The sequence below is a fragment of the Phacochoerus africanus genome, chromosome 15 (genome assembly GCF_016906955.1).
Source record: "Phacochoerus africanus isolate WHEZ1 chromosome 15, ROS_Pafr_v1, whole genome shotgun sequence".
Classification (NCBI taxonomy): Eukaryota; Metazoa; Chordata; class Mammalia; order Artiodactyla; family Suidae; genus Phacochoerus; species Phacochoerus africanus.
The window spans coordinates 4,384,570-4,412,306 of NC_062558.1; the positions used below are offsets into that span (position 1 = coordinate 4,384,570).

General features: G+C 40.5%; 1 protein-coding gene across 1 annotated transcript; it reads left to right on the top strand.

Moving 5' to 3' along the window:
• ATP6V1B2 (ATPase H+ transporting V1 subunit B2) lies at positions 1 to 27,433 on the top strand. The gene is made up of 14 exons (XM_047760201.1): positions 1 to 189; positions 6,814 to 6,869; positions 11,627 to 11,725; positions 13,018 to 13,111; positions 13,238 to 13,315; positions 14,021 to 14,160; positions 14,507 to 14,608; positions 14,954 to 15,051; positions 15,687 to 15,810; positions 18,116 to 18,266; positions 20,403 to 20,485; positions 21,667 to 21,771; positions 23,377 to 23,506; positions 25,875 to 27,433. The coding sequence occupies exons 1-14, from the start codon at positions 54 to 56 to the stop codon at positions 26,012 to 26,014; spliced, it is 1,536 nt and encodes a 511-aa protein (XP_047616157.1). The 5' UTR covers positions 1 to 53; the 3' UTR covers positions 26,015 to 27,433.
• Positions 27,434 to 27,737: the final 304 nt, after the last annotated feature.

The window sequence follows — 27,737 nt, forward strand, 5'->3', positions numbered from 1 at the left end:
TATCTGCGCCTGCGCGGCGCCGCTGCGGGGCCAGTCGGGACGGAGGAGACAAGATGGCGCTGCGGGCGATGCGGGGGATCGTGAACGGGGCCGCGCCTGAGCTACCCGTATCCACCAGCGGGCCCATGGTGGGGTCTCGAGAGCAGGCGCTGGCAGTCAGCCGTAACTACCTCTCCCAGCCTCGTCTCAGTGAGTATCCGAGAGCAAGACGGATCCTGTCTTTGCTTTTAGCCCAGCCCCTTGCTCCCACTCACCTGCTTAGCCAGAGGGGTGGGGTGTGTGACGGGGTTTGTTTTTCCCTCTGGCGTCCCCATATTCCGACCCAGACGTCTCTCTCTAGAAGAAGATTTGAGTGTACCTTAATTTCCGGGACGGAGGTGGGCTAAGTGCAAGAGCAGCCAGCGGGAACTTTTTTCTGGGTGGGTGGGCTGCTGGCTCTTGCCCCGCCCTCTCCAGCTTCCCGGGGCTGGAGCTTGCTCAGGCGCTTGCTTCCTGTCTCGGAGGGAAGGCTGCTCCTTGCCACTCCTATCCTAATCTTCCCCTGGCCTCATTTGGATCTGCAGGGGTCAGGGGAACGTCCCTTCCCATCTCCTTGCCCGGGGTGTGGACCTCAGGGCAGGTCCTGCGCTCCTGCGGAGGGAGACGGTATGGTGTCATCGCTGACGTGGTGAGGCCTTTCGTGGATGGAGGTCAGGCCCACAGCCAGAGGGAGATGTTGTTTGCGGGAGAACACCTAGATATGAGAGAAAGCTAGAGCTGAAAAGTACCCTGCAGGTCATCTAGTCTAACCCTCTCATTTTACAGTGAGACGCCTCAGGTTCCGGGAGGGACAGGGCTTGCCAGGGTCGACACCTCATTATTTGCAGAACAGGAATATACCAGGTTTCTTGCCGGACCTTTTTCTACGATTGACTTTGTTGAGTGCAAGGCTGTTTTGGGGAAGACAGCAGCTTTGCCTATATTATATACCATATGTGCAAAGTATATGCATAGGCATGTTTGCGTTGTGATTGTAAACAGACCTTAGTAAAGCAGGCCTAAGTGGACTGCTCAGCAGTTCCCAAAGAAATGATTCTTGTGTAGTAGCATCAGACCTCTGGCAGAGCTTCCTTAGGAACTGGGAATGAGCCCTGGAAATTGACTCTTTAACGCTTAGGAAAGCACCGGACGTTTCCCCCGGTGATGAGACCGTATTTGCACTGGTTACTTGCCAGAGTACCTGTTTGTGGGTGGCTCCTTGGTTAAAAAGAATTTCAGATGAAGGGTTTCAGTTTGGGGCGCTCTCCTGCCTGACTAATCCCATCCTGATCAGTCACTGGGTCATGTGATGGCACTGCAGAGTGAGGAAGAAGGCGACTTGAGTCTATGGTTTGCGGAGATGTGCTTTTTTTTCTGGCAATTATTTTCATTAGAGAATGCCTGTTGAGAGTTTATAGGAGCTGAAATAAATGGCTTAAGAAATTGGCGTTCTTATATAGACTTGGACAATAAATTTTCCCCTGACAGTTACAAATACTCTTTTATGAATTGCCTTTGTGTGTTTTACTGTTCTTTGGGTAGAGTAGATAGACATTAGTGGTGCTTCTAGGAAAAGATTATAAGGGGCAGTAGTCATTTTCCGACGATGTAATTTATTCACTGAATTTCAATTCAGAGAGTATCAGCTGAAATGATAACAGTTGAAAGAGTACTGCATGATTAAAGTTGTAAACCCCTATAAGGGAGATGAATATGATTTCTTAACATTCTGTGTGTGCTTAGCCAGTGACTGAGGAACTTCTCCAGAGAAGATTCCTCTGGACAAAATTGTTACAGCATAATGCCTAAAACAGAAGCTTTAGAGTTCAGGAACCCCTTTTGTATCCTCAGTGCCTGGCACAGTATTTTACAATTGCTACATAGCTTGCGTTTAAACCCCTTGTTCTAATAGTGGGTGAAGTCATAATGTGGAAGGAAAGAAACCACAGTAGGGAGTTGGGGTACTTGCTTTGCGTTTCCATTCTGTGTCTGGGTTATTCTAAAAAGCACAAATGATACCAGACGTAGGTTAACAGCTAGCTGCATTTGAATATCATCTTTTTCCTATATTGCCACAGTCTTACTTCTAGTTAATGCTTTTAATTTCTTCTGAATAAATGTTGATTAACTTCTTAATTTTTCTAATTAAAGATTGATGATACCATCCTAGGTTAAAAAGTTATAGTTATTTAATTTGTGCGTTTTGAACAAAGGAATCAGTTCCCCTGCACAGATTGGATCCTGTTAATTTTTTTAAATTCCGAATTATGAGGCTGTTAACAAGAAATGGAAAATGAAGTACACGGGGTTAAAATAATCTTGAGCACATTAGTTGAATTACAGTGTCACAAGGAAAGAAAATTTGATTTCCTTTTAAACTTTGAACAAGGTTCAGTAACATACATAGAACTTTTGGATGTTAAACATTTTGAATTAGATAATCTCCATTGTGCTTGAGACCCTCGATCAGCTGTCTAAATCTTTCTTACTTCATGAAGCAGAGTCTTTTCGAGAGTCGAATAAAGGAACAGTGGCCTGCCCTTCTCTAGGACCTCTCCCTCCTTGCCCACTGCTCGAGGTGGGCTTCCTACTTTCCTTGCTCAATAGAAGGTGATTCTTCAGTTTTCCTTTTGCTGATAAGGTGTAGGCTAAAGGACTAGATCTCTTATTGTGCAATGGCTTTCAGATTTTTCACAATCGTTAAGTAGTTTTAGTCCTGTTGAGTAATCTCATATCCTGCAGGAGGAAGAGGATGTCATCTGACAAAATGTGTATTCCTTAACGCCTTTGTAGTTCAGGGGTTTTAAATGTTACTCCATAAATATTTATTGCCTGGTTGGTAGTTCAGGATCAAAGATGTGACTTTGGGGACGTAAATTGTGTTCAGCATGCTGTGTAAACAAGTGTTGCTGTGTTGTCAGAAATTCTTACCATTCCCTGCGGATTTAGGTTCTTGTTCATTTGGAATTTTCAAGGGAAAAGTGATCATTATTTCTAAGCATAGAAATATTTATGTAATTTGTGAATCGGTTTTGATTTTTTGAAGAGCAGTTTAGTGTCTTTGGCAGCTTTAAACTGTTGTCTTTTTGGGCTTTTGATAGTAATGGTAAGGAGCTCTGGCTAAGTATTGTTGAAAGGTAAAGGTGGTGGTTGATATTGTTTTCTGTGCTTGTTTCCCCGCTTCCCCAGGGAGTTTTATTATTGTGGAAAGGCATTATAGTTTGTATATAAACAGTCATCTTTCTATATTTTTAAGTAATACTGGAGACTAAAGGTCACCCTAACTTTAGGGTTTTGGGGTGATGGTGGTGAGGACAAACATAAATTTCTTAGAGATGTAGTTTTAAGTGTCAAGTAGCTGTACCAGCCTTGCCTGCCTCCCAGTGTGCTCTTAAGTTAAAGTGAGGGAAAACCTATCTGAAGATGCTCTGTAAAGTATGAAACATTTTGGTTTAGTAACGTTTTTTCTTTAGTTTGGATTATAAAGGTTTTTTTTTTTTTTTTTTTTGGTTTTATTAGGCCCACGCCTGTGGCATATGGAGGTTCCCAGGCTAGGGGTCGAATTGGAGCTGTAGCCATTGGCCTACGCCAGAGCCGTAACAACACGGGATTGGAGCAGAGTCTGGAACTTACACCACAGCTTAAGGCAATGCCGTATCCTTAACTCACGGAATGAGGCCAGGGATTGAACCTGCGTCCTCATGGATGCTGGTCAGATTTGCTTCCGCTAAGCCATGATGGGAAATCCCAATAACATTTATTAGTTTAGTTTGTACCCAATTTAATTTAAAGCAGTCATGTTGCTTAACCTGATTTGTATCTGAAATGGTCTCCTTATGCTTCATGCTTTCCATTGAGAGAAAACTGCTGAAGCGTGTTCCTTAGATGCTCCCTTTTCTGCTTTAACTCTCCTAGTTTCTACACTCCATTGGAGAAAGACTGTTTTTCAGTAATGATAAAAGAGTTCCCCAGAACACAAAAAATGACCAATTCTGTTTTAGAATTTAAGCTGCAGCACAGAGTTAAAGCGTAAGTGACTTGAGCCAGACTGTGTTACTTAGGCAAGTTACTGTGTTTCTGAGAATCTTTTTTCTCTTCTAAACCTTGGCATGGTATTAGTTAACTCATAAACCTGTTATGGAGATTAAGAAAGAATTCCTGACAAGTGCTTATGTGTATGGTGGTGTTGGTGGAAATCAGTTAATTCAAATGGTTACTTACTGGTTTTTTTAAAAGTCCATATACATTGAGACTGCTGTTGGTGAAGCAGAATCTTGTCTTCCATGGTAGGAGTCAACTTGATTCACTCTTTCCAGGAAAAGCAGTGACTGACTAGTGTTTCTTTTTCTTGGTCATGCTTTTGCCTTGTGACTGGCAAAACTTCATAATTTTGAATGAGCATAAATTTAAGCCTGGGATTTCTGAAGGATCATTGTTGTAGAGATTTGAAGTTCAAAGGAGAATTTCAGAACCTGACGCATTTTACTTATGTGACATTTTATTCAAAACAATTGCTTATAAATCTCAAAACTAGATTTCCCCTACCCCTCAGGCCCATTCCCTGCTCCTATTTCCAGCTGTTTTAAATAAAGGTTTTGAAAAACTGTTTCTATAGGTTTAAAAACTGGGTGCTAAGAAAACACATTTCTTCCTTTTTTTCTTTTTTTTGTCTTTTCTAGGGCCGCTTCCTGCAGCATATGGAGGTTCCCAGGCTAGGGGTCTAATTGGAGCTGTAGCCACCGGGCTACGCCACAGCAACTCAGGATCTGAGCCACGTCTGCAACCTACACCACAGCTCACAGCAACACCGGATCCTTAACCCATTGAGCAAGGCCAGGGATTGAACCCACAACCTGATGGTTCCTAGTCATTAACCACTACACCACGACGGGAACTCCAAAAACACATTTCTAACTTAGCTCATTTTCACATAGCAATTTTAGAAAACCATTGAAAAAGAATATTTGGATTCTTAAAATGAGAACAGTGGGAGTTCCCGCTGTGGTGCAATGGCATCAACCATGTCTCCGCAGCACCAGGACACAGGTTCAATCCCCACCCCTGCACAGTAGGTTAAATGACCCGGCATTGCTGCAGCTGTGGTGTAGGTCACAGATTCGGCTCAGGTCACGGCTGTGGCTCGTATCTGATCCCTGTCTCAGGAACTCCATATGCCATGGGACAGCCAAAAAAGAAAAAATAAAATGAGAACAATGAAGAAATTGTTTTAGGGGTAGGACTTACTTTTAAGAGTATTACATCGTTTTAAAATGGGAGGATTATCATAAAGGTAGCAGGAAATGTGACAGCTGGGGTCCTCCTAATAATCTTGCAGGGATGACCCATTTTTTTACACCATTCAAGTAACTTTTAAAATTTGTGACTTGCCTTTTATCTAAGGTTAAAAAAAGAGAGAAAGAGAGAGAGTAGTTTAGGGGCCTCTGCTGAGATCAGTACAGTGTCCCGAGTGCTTGCTTGCCTGCTCTGTCTCAGTGTTGCTTCTCAGTATTATGTCCTGGTCGAAAAAAATTGTGTTTCCAAATTCTGAAGCCCCTTGAATGGATAGACTGGTTATTCAGTGGTTTCCTCATTCTTGGGAGTCCACATTTGTGCCAGAAATTTCTGTCCAAGATCTTGTTAAGAAATCAGGCAAGTAAGGAGTTTACATTGTGGCTCAGTGGTAGTGAACCTGACTGGTATCCATGAGGATGTGGGTTAAAGGAGCTGGCATTACTCTGGCTGTGGTGTAGGCCAGCAGCTGCAGCTCCTATTTGACCCCTAGCCTGGGAACTTCCATGTGCCACAAAATGACAAAAAGGGAAAAAGAAAGAAAGAAAGAAAAATTAAGCGAGTGAAAAATTCTCAATTGTTGACAGCTTTTTCAGTTTTGGGGGGCCTTGTAAACATTTGTTTATTTCACTTGTTTTCCAGCTTTTCTGATTATGAAATTTTGTTATTTCCAACATTTTTAGAGTTGCTTTCCTGAGTTTTATGATTTTAAACCTGATTACCATTAATTACACTTGATATGTATGTAGGTGTGATGTGGTTCAAGGATAGTTGCCTCTTTTCTAAATGAGGGATTTGGACAGTGTGTTGGTAGAGCGTAATTTGCAATAGAACATATAAGCCTCTGCACTGATGATGACATGTGACTTCTTTTTTTTTCTAAGGATATTTTTTCTTATCTTATGTGATCTCTAGCCTCGCATTCCACAGCACACTCCCCCTTCATAAATTTTCTTCATAGTTTTTATGATACCATTTAATCATGGCTTTTTATCTTAACAGACTACATTTTCTCACATGTCCTTTGTGAGTTTTGTCATGTCTGCTTAAAGTTAAGGATTCCTTTCCCCTTCCCTATCTACTTTGCTAAGTGCCACCTCATCTATAAAGCTTTTTCTTTTCTCTGCAAAGTAAAAACCATTGCTGGGTTTCCCCGCCCACCTGCAGACCCTCAGCATACCTCTATCAGAGCTCTTCACTCCCTCTTTTCCATATCACATTGGAACTCTTGGGGGAACTCCCTTCTGTGCCTTTTTGTATCCTGGGTCTTTGAAACAATGTGATTTAGAGGAAGGATTTAGAATGCTTTTGGTTGGATGAAGGGGGATTATGAAAAGTAGTACAGATGCAGGCATATTTTATAATTCAATGAAAACTTTCATAACTGAGTGCTTCATATAATAATAGATGTGATAGAATAGAGAGGGTTTTTTTGGTAATACCAGAGAGATAATTTATACTGTTGCCCTGTTTGACTAGAGCTGACTCTTTTGTGTTTCTTTTCAGCATACAAGACAGTATCAGGAGTCAATGGTCCACTAGTGATCTTAGATCATGTTAAGGTAATACTGCTGTCATTACTATCTAACCATTTATGAAGTTAAAAGCATGATATTAAGCACTGTTTAATATACTTTAAATTTTTTGTTGTGACTTTTAAGCCACCGTCCCTTGGTCCAAACGTCAGTGCTATATAGGAGACAGAATTTTAGATAAAAATCAGAAGATCTGATTCTAGTACTGGATCTTTTGTGGATTCTTTTGTGGCCTTGAGTCCCTCTTCTCCAGAATTTAAAATTTTGTTTGTTTGTCAGTCCTATTCACAGGTTTATTAGGAAAACAACAATGATATTTATGAGAGTTCTGTGACTTGTAGGATATTATAAATATGTGGTATCTTATGGCTCTTGTCATAGACTACCACATACTCTAACTACTTGCTATAGCATTTGCCTTATTTTCTCTACTAAAATTTAAGGTCTTTGAGTGAATAAACAATGCTAAAAGTTATAGGATATAGTCTGTAATTGAATACCCTGGCTAAAGCCTCCTGCTTGAGCTCTGTGATTAAAATATCTTCAGAGGAGATAATTTATATAATATGTTCTCTGGAACAGTCTGCACTGGTTGTTGTTGGGTGGATTGAGAGGAAGGTACACAGTTACTAGTTTGTTGAGAGAAGTAATGATGGAAGGAGGTTTGGCATGCGGCCCCTCTGGAAGCAGAAAATGAATTGAAAAACATTTCTTAAAAGAAAGAGCAAAGTGCATTGTCTCTTCAGCTTTACCAGTATATGAATTCATCTCAAGATTAAGCATATAGGAGTTCTTGTTGTGGCTCAGTGGTTAATGAACCCGACTAGTATCTATGAGGACGCAGGTTCAATCCCTGACCTTGCCTAGTGGGTTAAGGATCTGGCATTGCCGTGAGCTGTGGTGTAGTTCGCAGACGAGGCTTGGATTCCGCATGGCTGTGGCATAGGCTGGCAGCTACAGCTCCAGTTCAACCCCTAGCCTGCAGCACCTCCATATGCTGCGGGTTCAGTCCTAAAAAGACCAAAAAAAAAGATTAAGCATATAGCTTACCCTGGTAAGTAGCAAAAATCAAGAGAATTATGGGGATACCTGTTTTCACCACCACTATCCATCTTTGTTCCATCTTTGTGCTTGGACCCTAAGCAGTACTGTGGGGAAAGAAAATTAGAGGATGAAGGGATTAGAAAGGAAAAGCCACCGCTGTCATTATTTCTTGGTGATATGATTAACTAAACAGAAAACACTAGTCCTTCAGTGAACAGAGTGTTGGAAACAATGGTTTCCAAACTGTTTGCTGGATACAGGATCAGTCTGTAGAAACCAGCAGTGTTTTGTATAGCAGAAGTAGTAACTGCTAGAATAATTAGTAACTTTTTATAGAAAACTGCCAGGCTTTGTTAAACGACATAAAAGAAAACTTCAAATAAGTGGAGATGCCACATTCATGAATGAAAAGACTCAGAATAAAAAAAGATGTTCAGGAGTTCCTGTTGTGGTGCAGCGGAAACAAATCTGACTAGGAACCATGAGGTTTCGGGTTCAATCCCTGGTCTCACTCAGTGGGTTACGGATCCCGCGTTGCCGTTAGCTGTGGTGTAGGTTGAGGATACGGCTTGGATCTGAGGTTGCTGTGGCTGTGGTATAGGCTGGAAGCTGTAGCTCCAGTTCGACCCCTAACCTGGGAATCTTCATATGCTGCGAATGCAGCCCTAAAGAGCAAAAAAAAAATTTCTCTAGGTAACAAAATCAGTTAGAGATAGAATACTTCAGAATAAATGCTTGGTGTGGGAATAAGCAGATATTTCAGTGGAGCAAAATTAAGATTTTCTTTTTTGGTTGATTTTTAGGGCCACACTTACAGCATATGAAAGTTCCCAGGCTATGGGTCAAATTGGAAGTGCAGCTGCAACTCTACACTATAGCCATAAAAACAATGGATCTGAGCTGCATCTGCGACCTACACCACAGTTCACGGCAACGCCAGATCCTTAACCCACCAGTGAGAACAGGGATCAAATGTGCAACCTCACGATTACTGGTTGGGTTTGTAACCTACTGAACCACAACGGGAACTCTAGATTCTTAAAACTAGCTCTCTTCATACCTGAGAATTTGACTTGGTAAATGATAATGGCTGCATTACAAGGCAATGGAGGACATTTTGTGCTACTCAGTATTTGGCTTTCTGTATGATAAAAATAAAAATGAGAAAAATAAGATTACATACCAAAAATAAATCCAAGTGGATTAGAGACCTAAACATGAAAAACCTATTAGAAGACAGTATATGTGTACGTATAACTTTGCTGTACACCTGAAACTAACACAATACTGTAAATTAGCTGTAATATAAAATTAAATTTTAAAAAAGAAGGCAACATTGGGAGTTCCTGTCGTGGATCAGCAGAAACGAATCTGACTATTATCCAGGAGGACGCAGGTTCAATCTCTGTCCTCACTGTGTGGGTTGAGGATCCGTCGTTGCCATGAGCTGTGGTGTAGGTCACAGACACAGCTCGGATCTGGCGTTGCTGTGGCTGTGGTTTGTGCCGGCAGCTGTAGCTCCGATTTGACCCCTAGCCTGGGAATCGCCATATGCTGTGGGTGTGGCCCTAAATAAGAAGAAGAAGACATTTTTATGACTTCAGATTGGAAGGTTTCCCTGCACAAGAAACAAAAGGCACAAATCATAAAGGAAAACAAGTCATTTTATTACAAAATTTTCTGGATGATGATCCCATAAACAGAATTAGAAGACAAGAAACAGACTGAGAGCAGATATTTGCAAAAGAACTAATATACAGAATCTATGAAACTTACCTAAAAATAAATAAGAAAAAGCAGATCCAGCTGAAAAGTGAGGAATTACATAGAGGAAAGGAAGTCTGAATTGTCAGTAGATGTGGAAAGATACTCAATATTAGAATCAGGAAAATGACGTAATATTTTTCACTTGATCAAAAATGGTAAAAATTAAAGTTTACTAATGTAAGATTGGCAAAGATGTAGAGAAAAAATACTTTTCTATACTACTAGGAAGATTGTAAAGTAAAAGTCCCTTTGCAGAGTAATTTCGGAAAAATAAAGGATACAGCCTGTAGCTCACCACTAGGAACCAGACACCCTGGAGAATTTCAGGCCCACTTGTGTGAGGAGCCACATGTGAGAAGTTCATTGCAGCATGTTTGTAATAGTAAAAATTTAGAACAGCCTTGAATACCAGTGGTAGAAGAACAGCTGAATAAAATGTAGTTTCACTTGGAATTCTCCTTGTGGCTTACTGGTCACGAACCCGACTAGTATCCATGAGGTTGTGGGTTTGATCTCTGGCCCCACACAGTGGGTTAAGGATTTGGCATTGCAGCATCTGTGGCGTAGGCCGACAGCTAAAGCTCTGAGTTGACCCATTGCCATTGTCTGGGAACCTCCATAATGCTGCGGATGTGGCCCTAAATTTTAAAAAAAAAGTAGTGCCATTTGATTTTATTTTAACCATAGCTCTTCTGACATTAATTCTAAGATGCCCATTTATTCACATTAGCCTTTCCAAAATCAAATATCCTACAATCAGTGTAGCATCACAGATGCACTGGCAGATGTTTCCCTTCTAATCACACAAAATATATATATATACATATATATTTTGTCTTTTTAGGGCCTCACCCCTGGCATATGGAGGTTCCCAAGCTAGGGGTCGAATTGGAGCTGTAGCTGCCGGCCACAGCCTACACCACAGCCACAGCAACTCAGGATCCGAGCCGAGTCTGCCACCTACACCACAGTTCACAGCAACACCGGATCCTTAACCCACTGAGTGAGGCCAGGAATCAAACCTGCAACCTCATGGATCCTAGTTGGATTTGTTTCCTCTTTGCCAATGACGGGAACTCCTCAAAAGATTATATTAATAAAATAAGGTAAATACTACCATAACAGAGCCAAAACATAAGGTCAAGTGGGGGAAAAAAAAGTTGCAGGATGATATATTTAGAATGTTACCATTTAGGTAAATAAAACACTATACAGTACATTTTTGGAAACATACAATTTAAAACATTAAAGATGGATTAGAGGAATACATATCTGGTGAGGAGAATTAGATTTAAGGTGGGAATGTTAGCACTGTTTAATTATATTAGTAATTATTCTTTTTTTTTTTTTTTTTTGCTTCCTAGGGCCACATCCACAGCATATGGAGCTTCCCAGGCTAGGGGTCTAATCAGAGCTACAGATGCCAGCCTATGCCACAGCCACACCAGATCTGAGCCACGTCTTCAACCTACACCACACCTCACCCCAAATTCTTAACCCACTGATCAAGGCCAGGGATCAAACCCACAACCTCCTGGGTCCTAGTAGGATTTGTCTCCGCTGCATCACGATGGGAACTCCAGTAATTATTCTTTAGTTGAATTTTATTCCTATCTTCCCAGAGCACAAGGTGACTACATAGCCCAGAAGCAAACATCATTTCTGAGTAGTGGAAACATGGCTATTTATGAGTTTAGTCTCTTTCTATAGTCTCAAAACTTTAAAACATACACACAGAAGGAAAAAACTTACTTCCTATGTTTTCATAGATTTACGATTCTTCCCTCTGTACCTTATGCTGTGTTTACCAGTATGTGTGCCAGCGGCAAGTGTTTTAAGGACTTAAACTACCTGAGGATACTCTCAATTCTTAGTATACACTTGGTGTGTTGGGGAGGTGGAGGGATGACACATGCATTTTGAGAAGCTTTTAAAATGTTGGTTATTGAGCTTTTATTTTTTTTCCTATTTAGTTTCCCAGATACGCTGAGATTGTGCACTTGACACTACCTGATGGCACAAAGAGAAGTGGGCAAGTTCTAGAAGTCAGTGGTTCCAAAGCAGTGGTTCAGGTAAGCATCACTTTCAAATCCTGGCCAGTTGAACTTTTTTCCAATCACAGAAAAACATGAGAAACACCAATAGTTTTTCTCTAGTGATTATTGCATAAGAACATGGATTTTCCTCAACTGACAGGTGGTGTGATGTCTTGATAAACCCATCCTAAGTTGAAAGTATCCTAAGTTGAAAATGCATTTAGTATGTGGAAGCTACCAAACCTCATAGCTTCACTTACATTAAAAGTGCTCAGAAGACCTAGCATCTAGCTGTGTAAAATCATCTGACACAAAGCCTATTTTATAATAAAATGTTGACTGTCTTATGTAATTTATTGCATACTGTAGTGAAAGTGCAAAACAGCATGGCTCTGTGGGTACAGAATGATTGTAAGTATATATCAGTCATGGTGGTGTGACTGGCCTGGGGTCGGGGTAGGGGGAGCCCGAAGCTTACTGCTGCTGCCGTCCAGCCTCTCAAGAGAGCATTGTGCCACACAAGCCCAGGAAGACGTCAAAATTCATTACGTGGAGTACAATTTCTACCAAATGCGTATTGGTTTTGCACCATTCATGAAGGCAAAGAATCTTAAGCCAGGGACCCTCTGTATCTTCAGAGATTGAATACTGGCTATGAGGGGAGAAAGTTGTTTTTTCATGTTTTCTTGCCATATGTCAGCCACCTATATCCATTCTAGCCCAGTACTCCACTGGCAAAATGGCCTTTTTTCCCTCTCTCTTTTAATGGATAAAATGAAACAGATAATCATGTAGAAGGAGGGAGATGAAAAGCAGATTTCACAGCTCACAGCATATAGGATGAAACCAAAACAAGATCTGAGTCTGTTTCTTTAAATCATCTCTGATAATTCCTAGTTTTTAATGTTAACTGACTATAGGAAATGCCAGTTTTCTCAAAGAATGTGATGCCCTAAAAAGTAATCTAGAGCACAGATCGGCAAAATTTTTGTAAAAAGCTAGATAGTAAATGTTTTAGACTTTGTAGGTCTCTGATGCATGTTTTTAGGCTTTCTCTTCCTTCCTTCCTTCCTTTTTTTTAAACAACGCTTTACAAATATAAAAAACCTTCTTAGCTTGTTTGATGGATTTGACCTGTAGGCATGACCCTGGTTAAGAGGTTGATAATTTGGTTCATTACCCACCACGGACACTTCTTCATTCATGATGTTGAAAATAGTCACATTTATATATTTTACTTTATAAGGGCTGTTTAACAGACAGATAAGTTTTAAGTGCTTATAATCTAAATTTCTTTTACCCTTCTGTTTATTTTTCTTTCCTGATAGGTATTTGAAGGGACCTCAGGCATAGATGCCAAGAAAACGTCCTGTGAGTTTACTGGGGATATTCTCCGAACACCAGTGTCTGAGGATATGCTTGGTAAGCAGATATTATTATTCATTGAGCAGAGATGTTTCCTTTTTAACATATTTCCATGAAGTTTTTTTAAAGAGTATGAGTATTTGAGCCATTGTCCACCCTGTGCTGTCTTGTTATGTTGGACAGGTCGGGTATTCAATGGATCAGGAAAACCCATTGACAGAGGTCCTGTTGTGCTGGCTGAAGACTTCCTTGACATCATGGGTAGGGGCAGAAAATGGACTTCTATGTTTTTGGGGAAATAACATCTATCTTATATCTTTGCCAGATGAAGAGTGATTTTTATGATACTTTAAATAACCAACACACTCCACATTTGATTATTTTGTTTATTATTTAATAAATTGATTTTTCCTAGAGATTATCATAACATTTTATATAAAATACCTTAAGATACTGTAGAATATCACTAGTGGATTCCCTGTCATGGCTCATTAGTAACAAACCCTACTAGTTCAATCTCTGGCCTCACTCAGTGGGTTAAGGATCCGGCATTGCCATGAGCTGTGGTGTAGGTCACAGACACTGCTTGGATCTGGTGTTGCTGTGGCTTCAATGTAGACGGATAGCTACAGCTCCAATTGGACTCCTAGCCTAGGAGCTTCCATATGCCGTGGGTGCGGCCCTAAAAAGACAAAAAAAAAAAAAAAGGTATCACTAGGGTATATCTGAAATGTAAATGGTAAAGCTATGATGGCTTTGAAATTAGGATTTCTCTCTTATTTGCCAGACCTTACATTTCACTGTACTACCATGTGTTTTGTGAATCTACGAAAGATTAATGGAAAAATATTTAAATAGTTTCAGATTCTAGAAATAACTGATTTTTTAAGATAGAAAGAAATGCTTTAAGTGGTTGTAGTCTTAATGTACAGACATATTAAAATTTTCCCTTTGGAAATGTATTAGGCCAGCCAATCAATCCTCAGTGTCGAATCTACCCAGAGGAGATGATTCAGACCGGCATCTCGGCCATAGACGGCATGAACAGTATTGCTAGGGGGCAGAAAATTCCTATCTTCTCAGCTGCTGGCTTACCGCACAACGAGGTGAGAAATGTGATCTGTTTGGCATGAAATTTAAGAAGGAAGAACTTCCAGATGCTTTACTGGAATGCTTCACTGTTAGTGAGAAGCCAAATAAAGGGTTTTCAAGCTAAGTAGCCAATGTTATTGTTTATGTAATCCAATTACATTGAGTCTTTATCCATGTATATCTGACTTCTGCTCACTCTTATGACTCTTTGCAAAAATTACAAAATAATTTTGTTGGGTAATGCCCTTATTTAAGACACCTAAATTTCATTTGTGATTACAATTCCCAAAAGTTTGGGAAAAAGTTATTGTAGAAATACTATTTTATATTTCAACTCAATTCTTTTGCACTCCTCATCAGATTGCAGCTCAAATCTGTCGCCAGGCTGGTTTGGTAAAAAAATCCAAAGATGTGGTAGACTACAGTGAGGAAAATTTTGCAATTGTGTTTGCTGCTATGGGTGTAAGTATAATTTTTTTCCGTTTTAGTATGAAATGTAAAATTACTTATATTATTAGAACAGTGTAGAAGACTACACATATATCATTGAATTTATCTCTAGCTAGAGAAGTTACAACTTGGCATTTTGGGCAAACAGTGGATTACCGTTTAGCATTTGACCATGGAATATAAGAATAATTCTTTTTGTGCCAAAGCAGGTTGTTACTTTGTTGGTTTTTGTGAACAGTTTTTGAATACTTGAAACTTTAAAAGAAGGAACAATACAGATCTATAGGTTGGCCTTCACCAGAAATAAATATTGAGAATTTTTCTTCTCCCAGCACTGATGAAGTCATTGCCATTTAGGTAAACATGGAAACTGCCCGGTTCTTCAAATCTGACTTTGAAGAAAATGGCTCAATGGACAATGTCTGCCTCTTTTTGAACTTGGCTAATGACCCAACGTAAGTAAACAAATAGAGCTGTTTCTCTCTTCACATAGGCTTCTAGTAAAAAATGTTACCTTGGACTAGGGAGGTCAGATGTTATAGTGAAAGTGACACAGGCCTGGCAATGAGATGACCATACTAAAATTCTAGCTCTGCTTTTTTGCAAGTTCTTTGGTTTGGGGCAAGTCGCTTAGGCTCTGAAGCTCAGTTTCTTTCATAAAGTGTGATAAATACTACTTCTCTCACAGGATCGTTGTGCATATTAAATGAGCTAATAGTATAAAAATTACTTAGCATGTAGTCCATACTCGATAAATGACCTTTTCTTCTTACCTGCGACTGACCCCTGTCTCTTTCCTTCCTTCCTTCTCCCGCTCCCTCCCTCTCTTTCAGTTTTGAGAAGTATTACATATATATAGTTCTGAGAAATTATGGGCATTTACAAAGTAGTCAAACTATGTAGCACTAAATAATTCTTATTAGGTAAATACATAAAATAACTCTGCCTTACTTAAGAACTTTTAAAGTAATTGCTCAACCCTCCTCAATTTATGTAAACCTTTAAAGGGGAGACTGTATGATTATTTCTAGAATCATTTTGCTTTTGGCCTTTTTGTTTGAGTGACACAAGCCTTGATGTTTCATTGCAGTATCGAGCGAATTATCACTCCTCGCTTGGCTCTAACCACAGCAGAGTTCTTGGCCTATCAATGTGAAAAACACGTATTGGTTATCCTGACAGACATGAGTTCTTATGCTGAAGCACTTCGAGAGGTAATTTTTTTCTTTTTTCAATTAAAATGGATTAATTTTCAAGGTTATCTTGTCCCTCTGCAAGTTTTCATTTTTTTAATCATGTTTTTTAAAATTCATTGCTCATATATTAGTAGAATACCTTAATCAGAAAAGAAAATAGGGAGTTCCCGTCGTGGCACAGTGGTTAACGAATCCGACTAGGAACCATGAGGTTGCGGGTTCGGTCCCTGGCCTTGCTCAGTGGGTTAACGATCCGGCGTTGCCGTGAGCTGTGGTGTAGGTTGCAGACGCGGCTCGGACCCCGAGTTGCTGTGGCTCTGGCGTAGGCCGGTGGCTACAGCTCCAATTCGACCCCTAGCCTGGGAACCTCCATGTGCCGCGGGAGCGGCCCAAGAAATAGCAACAACAACAACAACAAAAGACAAAAGACAAAAAAAAAAAAGAAAAAAAAAGAAAAGAAAATAGAACTTCTGTCAGATTAGTTGAAACATCAGAGGATGAGATTTAATTTATTAGCCTATTTATCATACTGTCACTGTCTCCATTGATTAAGACCTGATTCTAAAAGAAAGTAAATGATGCCAGCTATTTAATCAGTTACTCTCTCAGGAAGTTCTGTTTCTGTCCAGACTGTCAGTTTTTAGCCCTTTTCAAGAATTTAATTTTTAATGTCAATTTTTATTTGTTTACATAAATGAAGACTATATTCTGGCAGATGCTTCTCAGCACTTTTTTCCTTCAGAAAACTCAGTGTTTATTTAGAAACAATATAAAGATTCTAGCAGTTACCATCCAGAAGTGTGGGGTGTTCTAATGCAGATTAGCTGAAAATTTGGTGAATTGCTCTTTAAATTTGTAAAAAAGGGGAAAAGACTTTTTTCTTTTTCTTTTTTTTTTTAGGGCCACACCTGCGACATAGGGAGGTTCCCGGCCTAGGGGTCGAATCGGAGCTCCAGCTGCCAGCCTATACCACAGCCACAGCAATGCAGGATCCAAACCTAGTCTGCGACCTACACCGCAGCTCACAGAAACATTGGATCTTTAACCCAGTGAGCAAGGCCAGGGATCAAACTTGCATCCTCATGGATACTAGTTCAATTCATTTCCCCTGAGCCACTACAGGAATTCCCAAACTGGATTTATAACCCTCTGTGCCACAAGGGCACTTCCACAGCCCTTTTTAAAAAATATTATTGTTAGATTCAATAGACGTATAATTGTTCTTTGGTTTGGGGCAAGTCGCTTAGGCTCTGAAGTTTTCACTGAAATTGCCACTGAAGTTTTCTATATGTTTATCTTGCCTCCTACATTATCTCCTTACACATTGATAAAAGCTGATCTGCAGACCACACTTTGAGTAGCACGGTTGGAGCATGCTCTTTTGGAGGTTCAAAGTAACACTTGAAAGTTAGGCTTAATGCTTTAGAGTTCTTGATGGTTGTAGATTAATGTGTATGCCTATGTTCTAATGTGCATGTCACTAAGAAAAAGACCATTTATTACTATTCTTACTTCGTGCAGTGATCTAGGGAAGTTATCTATCTGGCCCTTGATTCCAGCTATATTTGGGATTAATGACATTAACTTCCTCATAGGGTTATTGTGAGGATTAAATTATGTATGAAAAGTACACCAAATAATTTCTGATAGGTATTTCCTTGCCTTTTGAACTTTTCAGGATTAGCTTACATAAGCCTGGCAAGATCCATAGCATGAAGTAAATCTTGTGAAGTAAGAATGTTCTCTTAGTTTTGTTTTGTTTTGGTTTGGTTTTTAGGGCTGCATCCATGGCATGTGCAGGTTCCCAGGCTAGGGGTTGAATCGAAGCTGTAGCCACCGGCGTATGCCACAGCCACAGCCACGCCAGATCCATTCTGCAACCTACACCACAGCTAACAGCAACACCGGATCCTTAACCCACTGAGTGAGGCCAGGGATCAAACCTGCAACCTCATGGTTCCTAGTTGGATTCATTTCCACTGAGCCATGACGGGGATTTCATCTCTTAGTTTTTAAAATGGACTGTCTTTTGATTTATAAAATTGCAAACAGATTTCCTTCCAGCAAGCTACTTGATGACATGTGTTAGGGCAGTATGATTTTAGCAAATTTCTGGTCCCCCCCATTGTCCACATTTTTTGTACCAGAATAATCTAAATTTATGTTGATAGATTTTTCTAAGTAACCTCTCAGAGATGATATTTTAAATGAACAAGATATTTCCAACTTTATAATTTGGAATGTTCAAATAAACGTCTTTGTTAACCAAGCTTTAATTTTCATGCTCTGGTACGTGATACTCTCCTCCTTGATTTACGGTCAGGTTTCAGCAGCCAGGGAAGAGGTTCCTGGTCGACGGGGTTTCCCAGGTTACATGTATACAGATTTAGCCACAATATATGAACGTGCTGGTCGAGTGGAAGGTAGAAATGGCTCTATCACTCAAATTCCTATTCTCACCATGCCCAATGACGGTAAGTTTTGTGTCTTTGGATTATAGCAGGCCTAATCATTGTAAGGACTTGGATTCTAAGAGAGAAGATCGTCTTTTTGAGTTGAAATTCTTTTGAGAGTTCTTCCTCCAGAAGTTTACCTTATCTAGTGATTTGTTTCTAAATAAAATGTTTCATTTCAAAACTACCTGTAATTATTACTATTTTATAGAAAACTTTTCTTGTGGTTTTAATTTCTTTTTTTCTTTTTGGCGGCCCTGTAGCATGTGGAGTTCCCAGGCCAGGAATCAGATCTGAGCCACACTTGCAGCCTAAGCCTCAGCTGTGGCAGCGCTGGATCCTTAACCCACTGTGCCAGGCCAGGGATTGAACCTGAGTCCTAGTACTCCCGAGATGCTGCCAGTCCCACTGCACCACAGTGGGAACTCCTTGTGATTTTAATTTTTTTAAAAAAATTTTTTATTAGCTAGTGTTTAATGTCTCTTGTTTGCAGGGCACTGGTCTAGATGTAAGGAGTTTTTTAGAAAATTTATGGGCTCAACTTAATGTAAGCTACTCATTCTTTATGGATGTGCACCAGTAATTTAAGGTAGCTTAAGTGCCAGAGAAAGAGCACAATAGTAAATGCCAAAAACTAGAGGTAGAATGATCACCAAAGGCTTGTTAAAAATTGCTTGGTTTTACCATGAGTGAAAGCACACAGTGCAGGGCTTTGCCTGGGTGTGTGTATGTCCAGCAGCTCGCAGGTGACACTCAGTCTTTCCCTTATGTTAGTGTCTTTTCGTCCTTACCTCAGTTTTTCCAAAGCCCTTTCATAAGACATTTTCAGAAACAGTAATAACTGACTATAATTGAGCACTGTTGTGTTTTATAAGTATTAACTCACTTGCTTTTCATAGTGACTTTGAGGTAGATGCTGCCATGTGAGACACAGGAAGGTAAGTGATCCATCACGGTTAGGAAGGGGTAGCCTTAGAACCCAGGCAGTCTGAACACTGCCTCTGACCTGAAAATGATTTGCTCCAAGGAAGTATCTACAAAGTTACTTTATGTGATTTCACAGACTTTATAGATGTCCTGCTCTGTAGGAGCTGTTTGGTGCTGCTTGTGCAGTGTTGCTTTATAAGTATTTTCATATCCATCTAGGATAGCTTATGGACTAAGAATGTTTTCTCAGTATACCTCAAATTGTCAAATCTCTGCAAGCAGATCTTGTGTTTAAAATGGAACTTTAGGAGTTCCCATTGTGGCACAGCGGAAATGAATCCCACTAGGAACCATGAGGTTGCGGGTGTGATCCCTGGCCTCGATTAGTGGGTTAAGGATCCAGCATTGCCATGAGCTGTGGTGTTGGTCACGGACGTGGCTTGGATCTGGCATTGCTGTGGCTGTGGTGTAAGCTGGCAGCTATAGCTCTGATTAGACCCTAGCTTGGGAACCTCCATATGCTGTGGGTGCGGCCCTAAAAAAGCAAAATAAATAAATAAATAAAATAAAATGGAACTTTATATTTGGGGGAGAGATCACATAACTAGGAGCAATAGTACTTTTTATGAATATGGCTAGTTGTGTCAGCACATGTCTAACTATGCTATAATCGGTAAGTTAAACTGGCCAATATGTTACCCTCTAACCACATTTGGCTGTTGAAATTCTAAAGTTTATTAAAATTAGATAAAGTTCGAAGTAAAGTTTTCAGTCACATTTGCCACATTTCATATGTTCTGTAGCATCATTTCACCAGTGACTGCCATATTGGACAGCACAGATAAAGAACTTATTTCCGTTTTCACAGATATTTCTTTTCTTTTTTTTTGCTTTTTAGGGCCATACCTGCAGCACATGGGGGTTCCCAGGCTGGGGGTCCAGTCAGAGCTACCGCTGCCAACCTCCACCACAGCCACAGCTACACAGGATCTCAGCCACATCTGCAACCTACATCACAGCTCACGGCAACGCTGGATCCTTAACCCATTGTGTGAGGCAAGGGGTCGAACCTGCAACTTTATGGTTTCTATCGGATTTGTTTCTGCTGCGCCACAATGGGAACTCCACGCAGAAATTTCATATAGCACTATTTTAAGTAGTGCCGATTGACTTGCTGTGGGTTTATGGGAAGTGGACACTTGAACTAACAGCAGATATCTTTCTCTGTAGATATCACTCACCCCATCCCTGACTTGACTGGATATATTACAGAGGGGCAGATCTATGTGGACAGACAGCTACACAACAGACAGGTATTTGACATTTGGGTGGTGCTCTAAGCTTACAGATCTGTTCTTCAGTTACTTACTCCTTAGTGACTCTGACTTTGCTTTTAGGAGTTATTTTATTTAGAATATATCAACTTGAATTGTTTTTAATATGGCTTTTAAGTTGTCATTTCTGTAATACGGAAATCCTGGTGTGGATAAGAATGTCAGAATTAAGAATTAAATTTCCGTTTTCTTCTTATGCCTTAAAATGGAGTCAGTTGTCTCAAAGAACTTTTTTGAGTTTTACGTTCCATAATGGTATAGTCTACTAATTTTGTTATTAATAATTTAAACACATTTTTTCTTTTTAAAATTTTTTTAATTGAGGAATAATTGACATAACATTACATACACATTTACAATGTAATGATTCAGTATTTCTCTCTGTTGTAAAATGATCACATAAGTCCAGTTAAGATCCGTCACCTTACATTTTTTTTTCCTGTGGTGAGAACTTTGAAAAGCCACTTCTCTTCCAGCTACCTTTAAACATGCAGAACAGTATCATTAACATACAGTCGCTATACCGAACACTGCATCCCCACGACTTAACTCATTTTATCACTGAGGGTTTGTACCTTTTGGCTTCCCTCACCCTTTTTGCCCACCCTCATCCCCTGTCTCAGGCAGGGGTTTATTCTCTGTCCGTGAGTTCTTTATTTTTTCTTTGTTTTTTAGATTGCATATATATGAGATTGTACAATATTTACTGTTTTCTGTCTGACTTCTTTCACTTAGCATGATGCCCTCAAAGTCCATCCATGTTGTCCCAGATGGCAATATTTCATCCTTTTTTACGGCTGAATAATCAAAAACAGGTTTTTGTAGATGCCAGTTTCCAATGTCGCCATGGAGATATTGTTCATCTTTTTAATGTGTGATTTTATGAATCAGATCAGAAGACTCAAATTTAGACTTGGTACTGTAGGCAGATGTTGAAAATTCAGCTTTTTAATATAATCTTGTGCTGGATTTGATTCTCAAAAGAAATCTTAAGGTGTAAATTATCTCTTTCTTTTCTTACCAGGAAAAGATATTAGGGCTCATCTAGGAAACAAATGGCAGCAGTTCTGTGCAATTTGAGCAATAATCCTATTTACTACCAGTAAAGCTTAAATTTTATACTTAAATATGATATTTTTTCCCTTCCCATTCTACCCAAGATTTACCCGCCCATTAATGTGCTGCCCTCATTATCACGGTTAATGAAGTCTGCTATTGGAGAAGGTATGACCAGGAAGGACCACGCAGATGTATCTAACCAGCTGGTACGTACGTCCTCAGGATGGTGTTGAAAGAAATGAGTGCTTTCTTACTTAATTCATTCTTCTGCTGCCTCACACTTCTTTTTTTTTTTTTTTTTGTCTTTTTACCATTTCTTGGGCCACTCCCACGGCATATGGAGATTCCCAGGCTAGGGGTCGAATCTGAGCTGTAGCCGCCGGCCTACACCAGAGCCACAGCAACACCAGATCCAAGCCGTGTCCTCAATCTATACCACAGCTCATGGCAATGCTGGATCGTTAACCTACTGAGCAAGGCCAGGGACTGAACCTGCAACCTCATGGTTCCTAGTCAGATTTGTTAACCACTGAGCCACGACAGGAACTCCTGCCTCACACTTCTTGTCTTTCTTCCATATCACTTTTCTTCTGCCCCATCAAAGTTGAATTTTCATGTAGAATGTACTATAGAATAGTGGACTATAGAAACATTAATTAGAGCCAAGCAATCTTTTTCATAAAGTTAAATGCTGATAGCCAAAATTAAAAATCCTGTGCTTAGAGTTCCCATTGTGGCTCAGCAGTAACAAACCCAACTAGTATCCATGAGGATGCAGCTTTGATCCCTAGCCTTGCTCATTGGGTTAAGGAGCTTTGGTATAGGTTGCAGACGTGGCTCAGATCTGGTTGTGGCTGTGGCTGTGGTGTAGGCTGGCAGCTGTAGCTCCGATTCAACCCCTGGCCTGGGAACTTCCATGTGCTGCAGGTGTGGCCCTAAAAAAGAAAAAAAAAAATGTTATGTGTTTGAAACGTATATCTGATGGTATATGAGGCAGTTTTTAAATAAAAATATCAAGGCATAAGAGTGTTTTAAGATTTTATTAGTAACCTTAATAATTACAGAATATTTTTAAAAGGACATTCTAGCTTATTCTTTGTGCAACATATTTAGGCCATCACCAGAACACTAAAGGATACAGCTTTTTTTTTTTTTTTTTTGGTCTTTTTGCCATTTCTTGTGCTGTGCCCGAAGCCCGCGGCATATGGAGGTTCCCAGGCTAGGGGTCTAATCGGAGCCGTACCAGCCTATGCCAGAGCCACAGCAACGCGGGATCCGAGCCTCGTCTGCAACCTACACCACAGGTCACAGCAACACTGGATCCTTAACCCACTGAGCAGGGACAGGGACCGAACCCGCAACCTCATGGTTCCTGGTCGGATTCGTTAACCACTGCGCCACAACGGGAACTCCTAAAGGATACAGCTTTATATATTCTATGAAATCCTTGATTTCTATAGTCCTGAGGTTGTACAACAAGCATAACTAAAGAAAAATACATATATTTTCTTGAGTAGAAGTTAGAGATGAATTTCTCCCGTGGTCTAAGCTGTGATTTTTTAAACATTCTATAAAATGTGAGCTCACTGGCATATTGAGGGAGCAGAGTGTCAGAAATGTCTATCTGTTACACACATGAAGACTCCTTTCTGAGTGATACTGCTTCTGATACTTGCATTTGAACTTGATGTGAACTGTGTTTGGAAAAAATGTGAAATCCTATGAAGACAGCTACAGCAATACTTTTTTAGCCCAGATGACGGTTACCATTTATAAAATCTTATTTCCGTTCATATGAACTTTTTCTCTAGTATGCGTGCTATGCTATTGGTAAGGATGTACAAGCCATGAAAGCCGTAGTTGGAGAGGAAGCCCTCACGTCAGACGACCTTCTTTACTTGGAGTTTCTGCAGAAGTTTGAGAGGAACTTTATTGCTCAGGGTAAGATGACAATTTTCCTATGAACATAAATAGAATCATATACGTATTTTTTAAGGACTTCTTTCCTAATCAGAGAGCCTTTACACTGGTCTCCACAGTTTTCTTTCTGTAGAGAAGATGTTCTTCCAGCCGCCCGTCGTGTCTTTGTTCTTAGCCCCTCTGCCTTTAACTCCTTTCTCCAGTCATTCAGCGCCTGTCTTTATTTTTTCCCCTCCTTACAAGCCTTCTGTATTGCCGCCTCCATTGCCACTTCTCCTTCCTCTTCACCTTGCAGTGATCTCCTCTGGCTTTGGGAGTTTTGGACTTTTCCAGTCTATCTGTTTTCATCTCCCTGATTTCTGATCTCAGCTTCTTAATTGTTTATGTTCCCAAAGGCATAATCACCTGTTCTTTCAGTAGTTTTTATTCCACCCCCTCCCCAGCTTTGACCTTTTCCCTGTGCGGAAGGCTGACTTGTTGTGTATGAGCTTTTACCCTCTTTTTGAAGCTCTAATTCCACATCTCCCTCTGGGATGCATCTGTTTTCTGCCACCATCCCCTCAGGCTCAGCATGGTGAGAACCAAAGGATTTTCCCAGCTGACCACCTGCCCAGCAATCCCTTTTCAGTGTCTGTCTACCTCTGGCATGACCACTGTCCTCGTTAGCCCAAGCTCAGGAATTCCTAACCTTCTTTTTTCTCCAGTCATCAAATTTTTGCTAATTGCATTGTTCTCCTTTAAAACATCTTATCCTGTCTGTTTTCATTCCTAGTACAATAACTTAAGCTATTGAGTCTCAAAATTGAATATGCTTTTGAATCTACTGGGGATCTTGTTGAAATGCAGATTCTGATTCATTCCATCTAGGTGGAGCCAGAGAGTATGTTTTGACAAGTTCCTGGGTGATAATTGAAGCTACTCATCTCTGATCCCTCTTTGAGTCCTAAGACCTAGTCCACACTTTTGCCTCACATCCCTAGCTGTTAGTGCCAGCATTTTCACCAGGCTCCTGGACTCTGTACATACCATTGCCAGAGGGCAGTTTGTATTAATTTTACTGACTGTCACTCGATTATAAAGTCTATAATGGTTTTTATTACATAGCATGTGAAGGGGTTTCAGGCTGTTTTGTTTGGTCTCCCCCCAGCACTCCTGCTGGTAGACTCTTTCTGATCTCAGTGGTACTTTTAAAAGGTATGTTCATTTTGGAATAAAGCATCAGACTACACACTTATAGAAAAGAGCTTAGGATTATGTGATACATTTTTTTAATTAACATTAAAATCATCCAACTATATGATGAATGGTTTTCTTTTTTAAAAAAATTATGCAGGACTTCCAGCCTTGGCTCAGTGGTAACGAACCCAACTAGGATCCATGAGGATGTGGGTTCGATCCCTGACCTGCTCAGAGGGTTAAGGATCCAGTGTTGCTGTGAGCTGTGGTGTAGGTCACAGACGCAGCTTGGATGTAGGCCAGCAGCTGTTGTTCCGATTGGACCTCTAGCCTGGGAACTTCCATATGCCGTAGGTGCGGCCCTAAAAAAGCAAAAAAAAAAAAAAAATTATGCAGAACCTTAACACCTTAAAAAGATAAAAATTATTTTGGTAGAGAAAAGAAATAATTTCTAGCCAGTCTAATTTCTTAGTTAAAAAATGAGATTTGGAGTTCCCATCGTAGCTCAGTGGTTAACAAACCTGACTAGTATCCATGAAATGAGAACACGGGTTCAATCCCTGGCCTTGCTCAGTGGGCTAAGGATCTGGCATTGCTGTGATCTGTGGTGTAGGTTGCAGATGCAGCTCTGATCCCCTGTTGCTGTGGCTGGGCGTAGGTGGGTGGCTACAGCTCCAGTTCAACCCCAGCCTGGGAACCTCCATATGCTGTGGGTTCAGCCCTAAAAAAGACATAAATAAATAAGATGTATTTGCAGGACAAGGATGATTCTGCTATTAATAGTATTAATAAAAATAACAGCTTTTGAAAACCACTGACCTATTCAGGTGCTTATTTGGCATTTAAGACCTTCTAAGTGTCTGTACTAACCTCCTTCAAGTCAGACTCTGTTCAACTGCTTTTCTCACTGCTTTGGTCTAGCTTCCAGTGTTCAGCGGATTGTGTTTAAATCCCTCATAGTTGTCACGGCTTCGTGCACACAGCCTGCTGTCTCTGGCCTGCTCCCTTTTCTCTGATTCCCAGAGGTGCTCCTTGTCTGTACCCTCACTTCCACCCTCACTCACATCCAGTCCTGGGAGACCTCACTGCTCTGTGTCTCTTCTTTTTACACCTCGTGATCACAGCGCTAGTCCCAGAACAGAATAAATTGTGAATAACCCTGAGAGGTTGAAAGTGGTTGGCTGTCATTCATCCAATCTCAATTTTTTATAAGGTCCTTATGAAAACCGCACTGTCTATGAGACTTTGGACATTGGCTGGCAGCTGCTCCGAATCTTCCCCAAAGAAATGCTGAAGAGAATCCCTCAGAGCACCCTGAGCGAATTCTACCCTCGAGACTCTGCAAAGCATTAGCTGCTACTTCATCGCTGGCTCGATGCTCTTGTGAAATATTGGTTCTGTTTTCTTTATTCCTTTTGCACTCCCCTGTCCCCACCTTTGTGTTGGAGTTTACTGTGTTACCCTGTAATTAAAAACAAAGACTAGGTAACATATTGTGCCAGTGTTACAATGTTTTAAACTGCTAACAGACTTTAAAATATCCCCTGTTCAGAAAACCTGGATCTTCAGTGCTGTGTTTAAAATAGCTGAGGGTTGACGGTGTAGTTTTCATCCTGATGTGTGGAATTATACATAGCAGTGTAGTTAACTGCCTAGCGTCCTCATTATTTGGGTCTCTCAGGCCTTCCCTCTCCACCCACTCAAGAGTATCACTATCTAGGAGCTCTCCTGTGGCTCAGCAGGTTAAGGATCTGGCGTAGTCACTGCAGTGGCTTGGGTTGCTACTGTGGCTCGGGTTTAGTCCTTGGCCAGGGAATTTCCACATGCCCCACTGCCCCCCCCACACACCCGAAAGAGTATCACTATCTAAAGTTAGAATGCTGTGATCTCCAAACTAGGGGCAGGATAGTGTCTGAAAGAAGCTTCCTCTCAGAACCAAGAGGCTCTGCTGAGCATTTCTTTTTAGACTTTTGTGTGCCTCTGGATCTTTGCTGCTTGAAGCAGATGGTTTTTTACTGTCCACCTGCTCTTTCCTATTTGATGAATAGATTTCCTTTTCCTCTTTGGTACGGCTAAGTTTCAACTCCTGTGTCTTCCTGTTCTCCCTCCCTCTGGGTAACACAGAATCATGCCGCTTTTGCCCAGCTGGCATTGATCTGATAGTAGTGAGATGCCTTGTCCTAAGGATCTTTACTGGGTTTCCGCAGAAGAATCATAATTAAGATAATTAATAGAATTGTTGCTTGGAAAGAGTTGGGATACAATGTTTTAAGAAGAAAGAACAGCTTATATTCGTTCTCCATGTGGACACGCTAAACAGTGGTTTTAAGTTTCCCATGTTTACCACATGCTAAAGGCAAGGTGGGAAAGAGAAAGCTCTCGTCTGTATGGATATTTTAAACTCTGTTAGGTAGTAGCCTTTGGAAAAGTCCCCTGTTTGGTCCTGCTTTCTGACCTATTTGCCTTTTCAGGGTAATCTTGTGGCACAAGTGATAGCATTTAAAAGCTTTAGCCTTTAATTCCTCCTTCCTGCTGCCAGCCCTGAGCTGTCTCTATGCACTTCTGACACGTCTACTGTTTGGTCTCTGTGTTCTTTGTTACTTGGGTGCAATAGCAACTTCTCTGTGCATTCCATCTTTCTTTCAAGTTGTGTAAAGTTCTTCACTTTTTTCTCTGAGGGGGTGGGGGGAGGAGTCAGCATGATTCTATTTTAATGTAGAAAATGTGACCTGGATATCAAATGAAAATAAATATTAAATTAAATGGAAATTACCTAAAGTGACTCTGTATCTTCTAATCAGAAAAGCAAGAGCAACAAGCAAAAATATATAATTATATGCCTCTTGGATTCACAGTTTTGAGCATCATGACTGATATTGTAAAATCAGTCCCTGTGTTACAGGGACATGGCCTGAGTTTTGTATCCTTCTGTCTTTTAGGCTGCCCTTGCAAGCTCTTTTCAGGAATATCTCTCCCAGTATGTTGTAGATTGATCCAAGGTTGGGAATTTCTAAAATGTTTTATAGCATTCTTGATTTTAAACATTCTCGGGACCTCTAGATCCCATCTGCCATGC

Bases quoted from the DNA above. Each gene is read 5' to 3' on its own strand.
- ATP6V1B2 (XM_047760201.1), top strand. From the start codon at position 54: ATGGCGCTGCGGGCGATGCGGGGGATCGTGAACGGGGCCGCGCCTGAG. The intron at 15,811-18,115 runs GTAATTTTTTTC...ATTTACGGTCAG, and splicing joins ATGCTGAAGCACTTCGAGAG to GTTTCAGCAGCCAGGGAAGA. The intron at 18,267-20,402 runs GTAAGTTTTGTG...CTTTCTCTGTAG, and splicing joins TCTCACCATGCCCAATGACG to ATATCACTCACCCCATCCCT.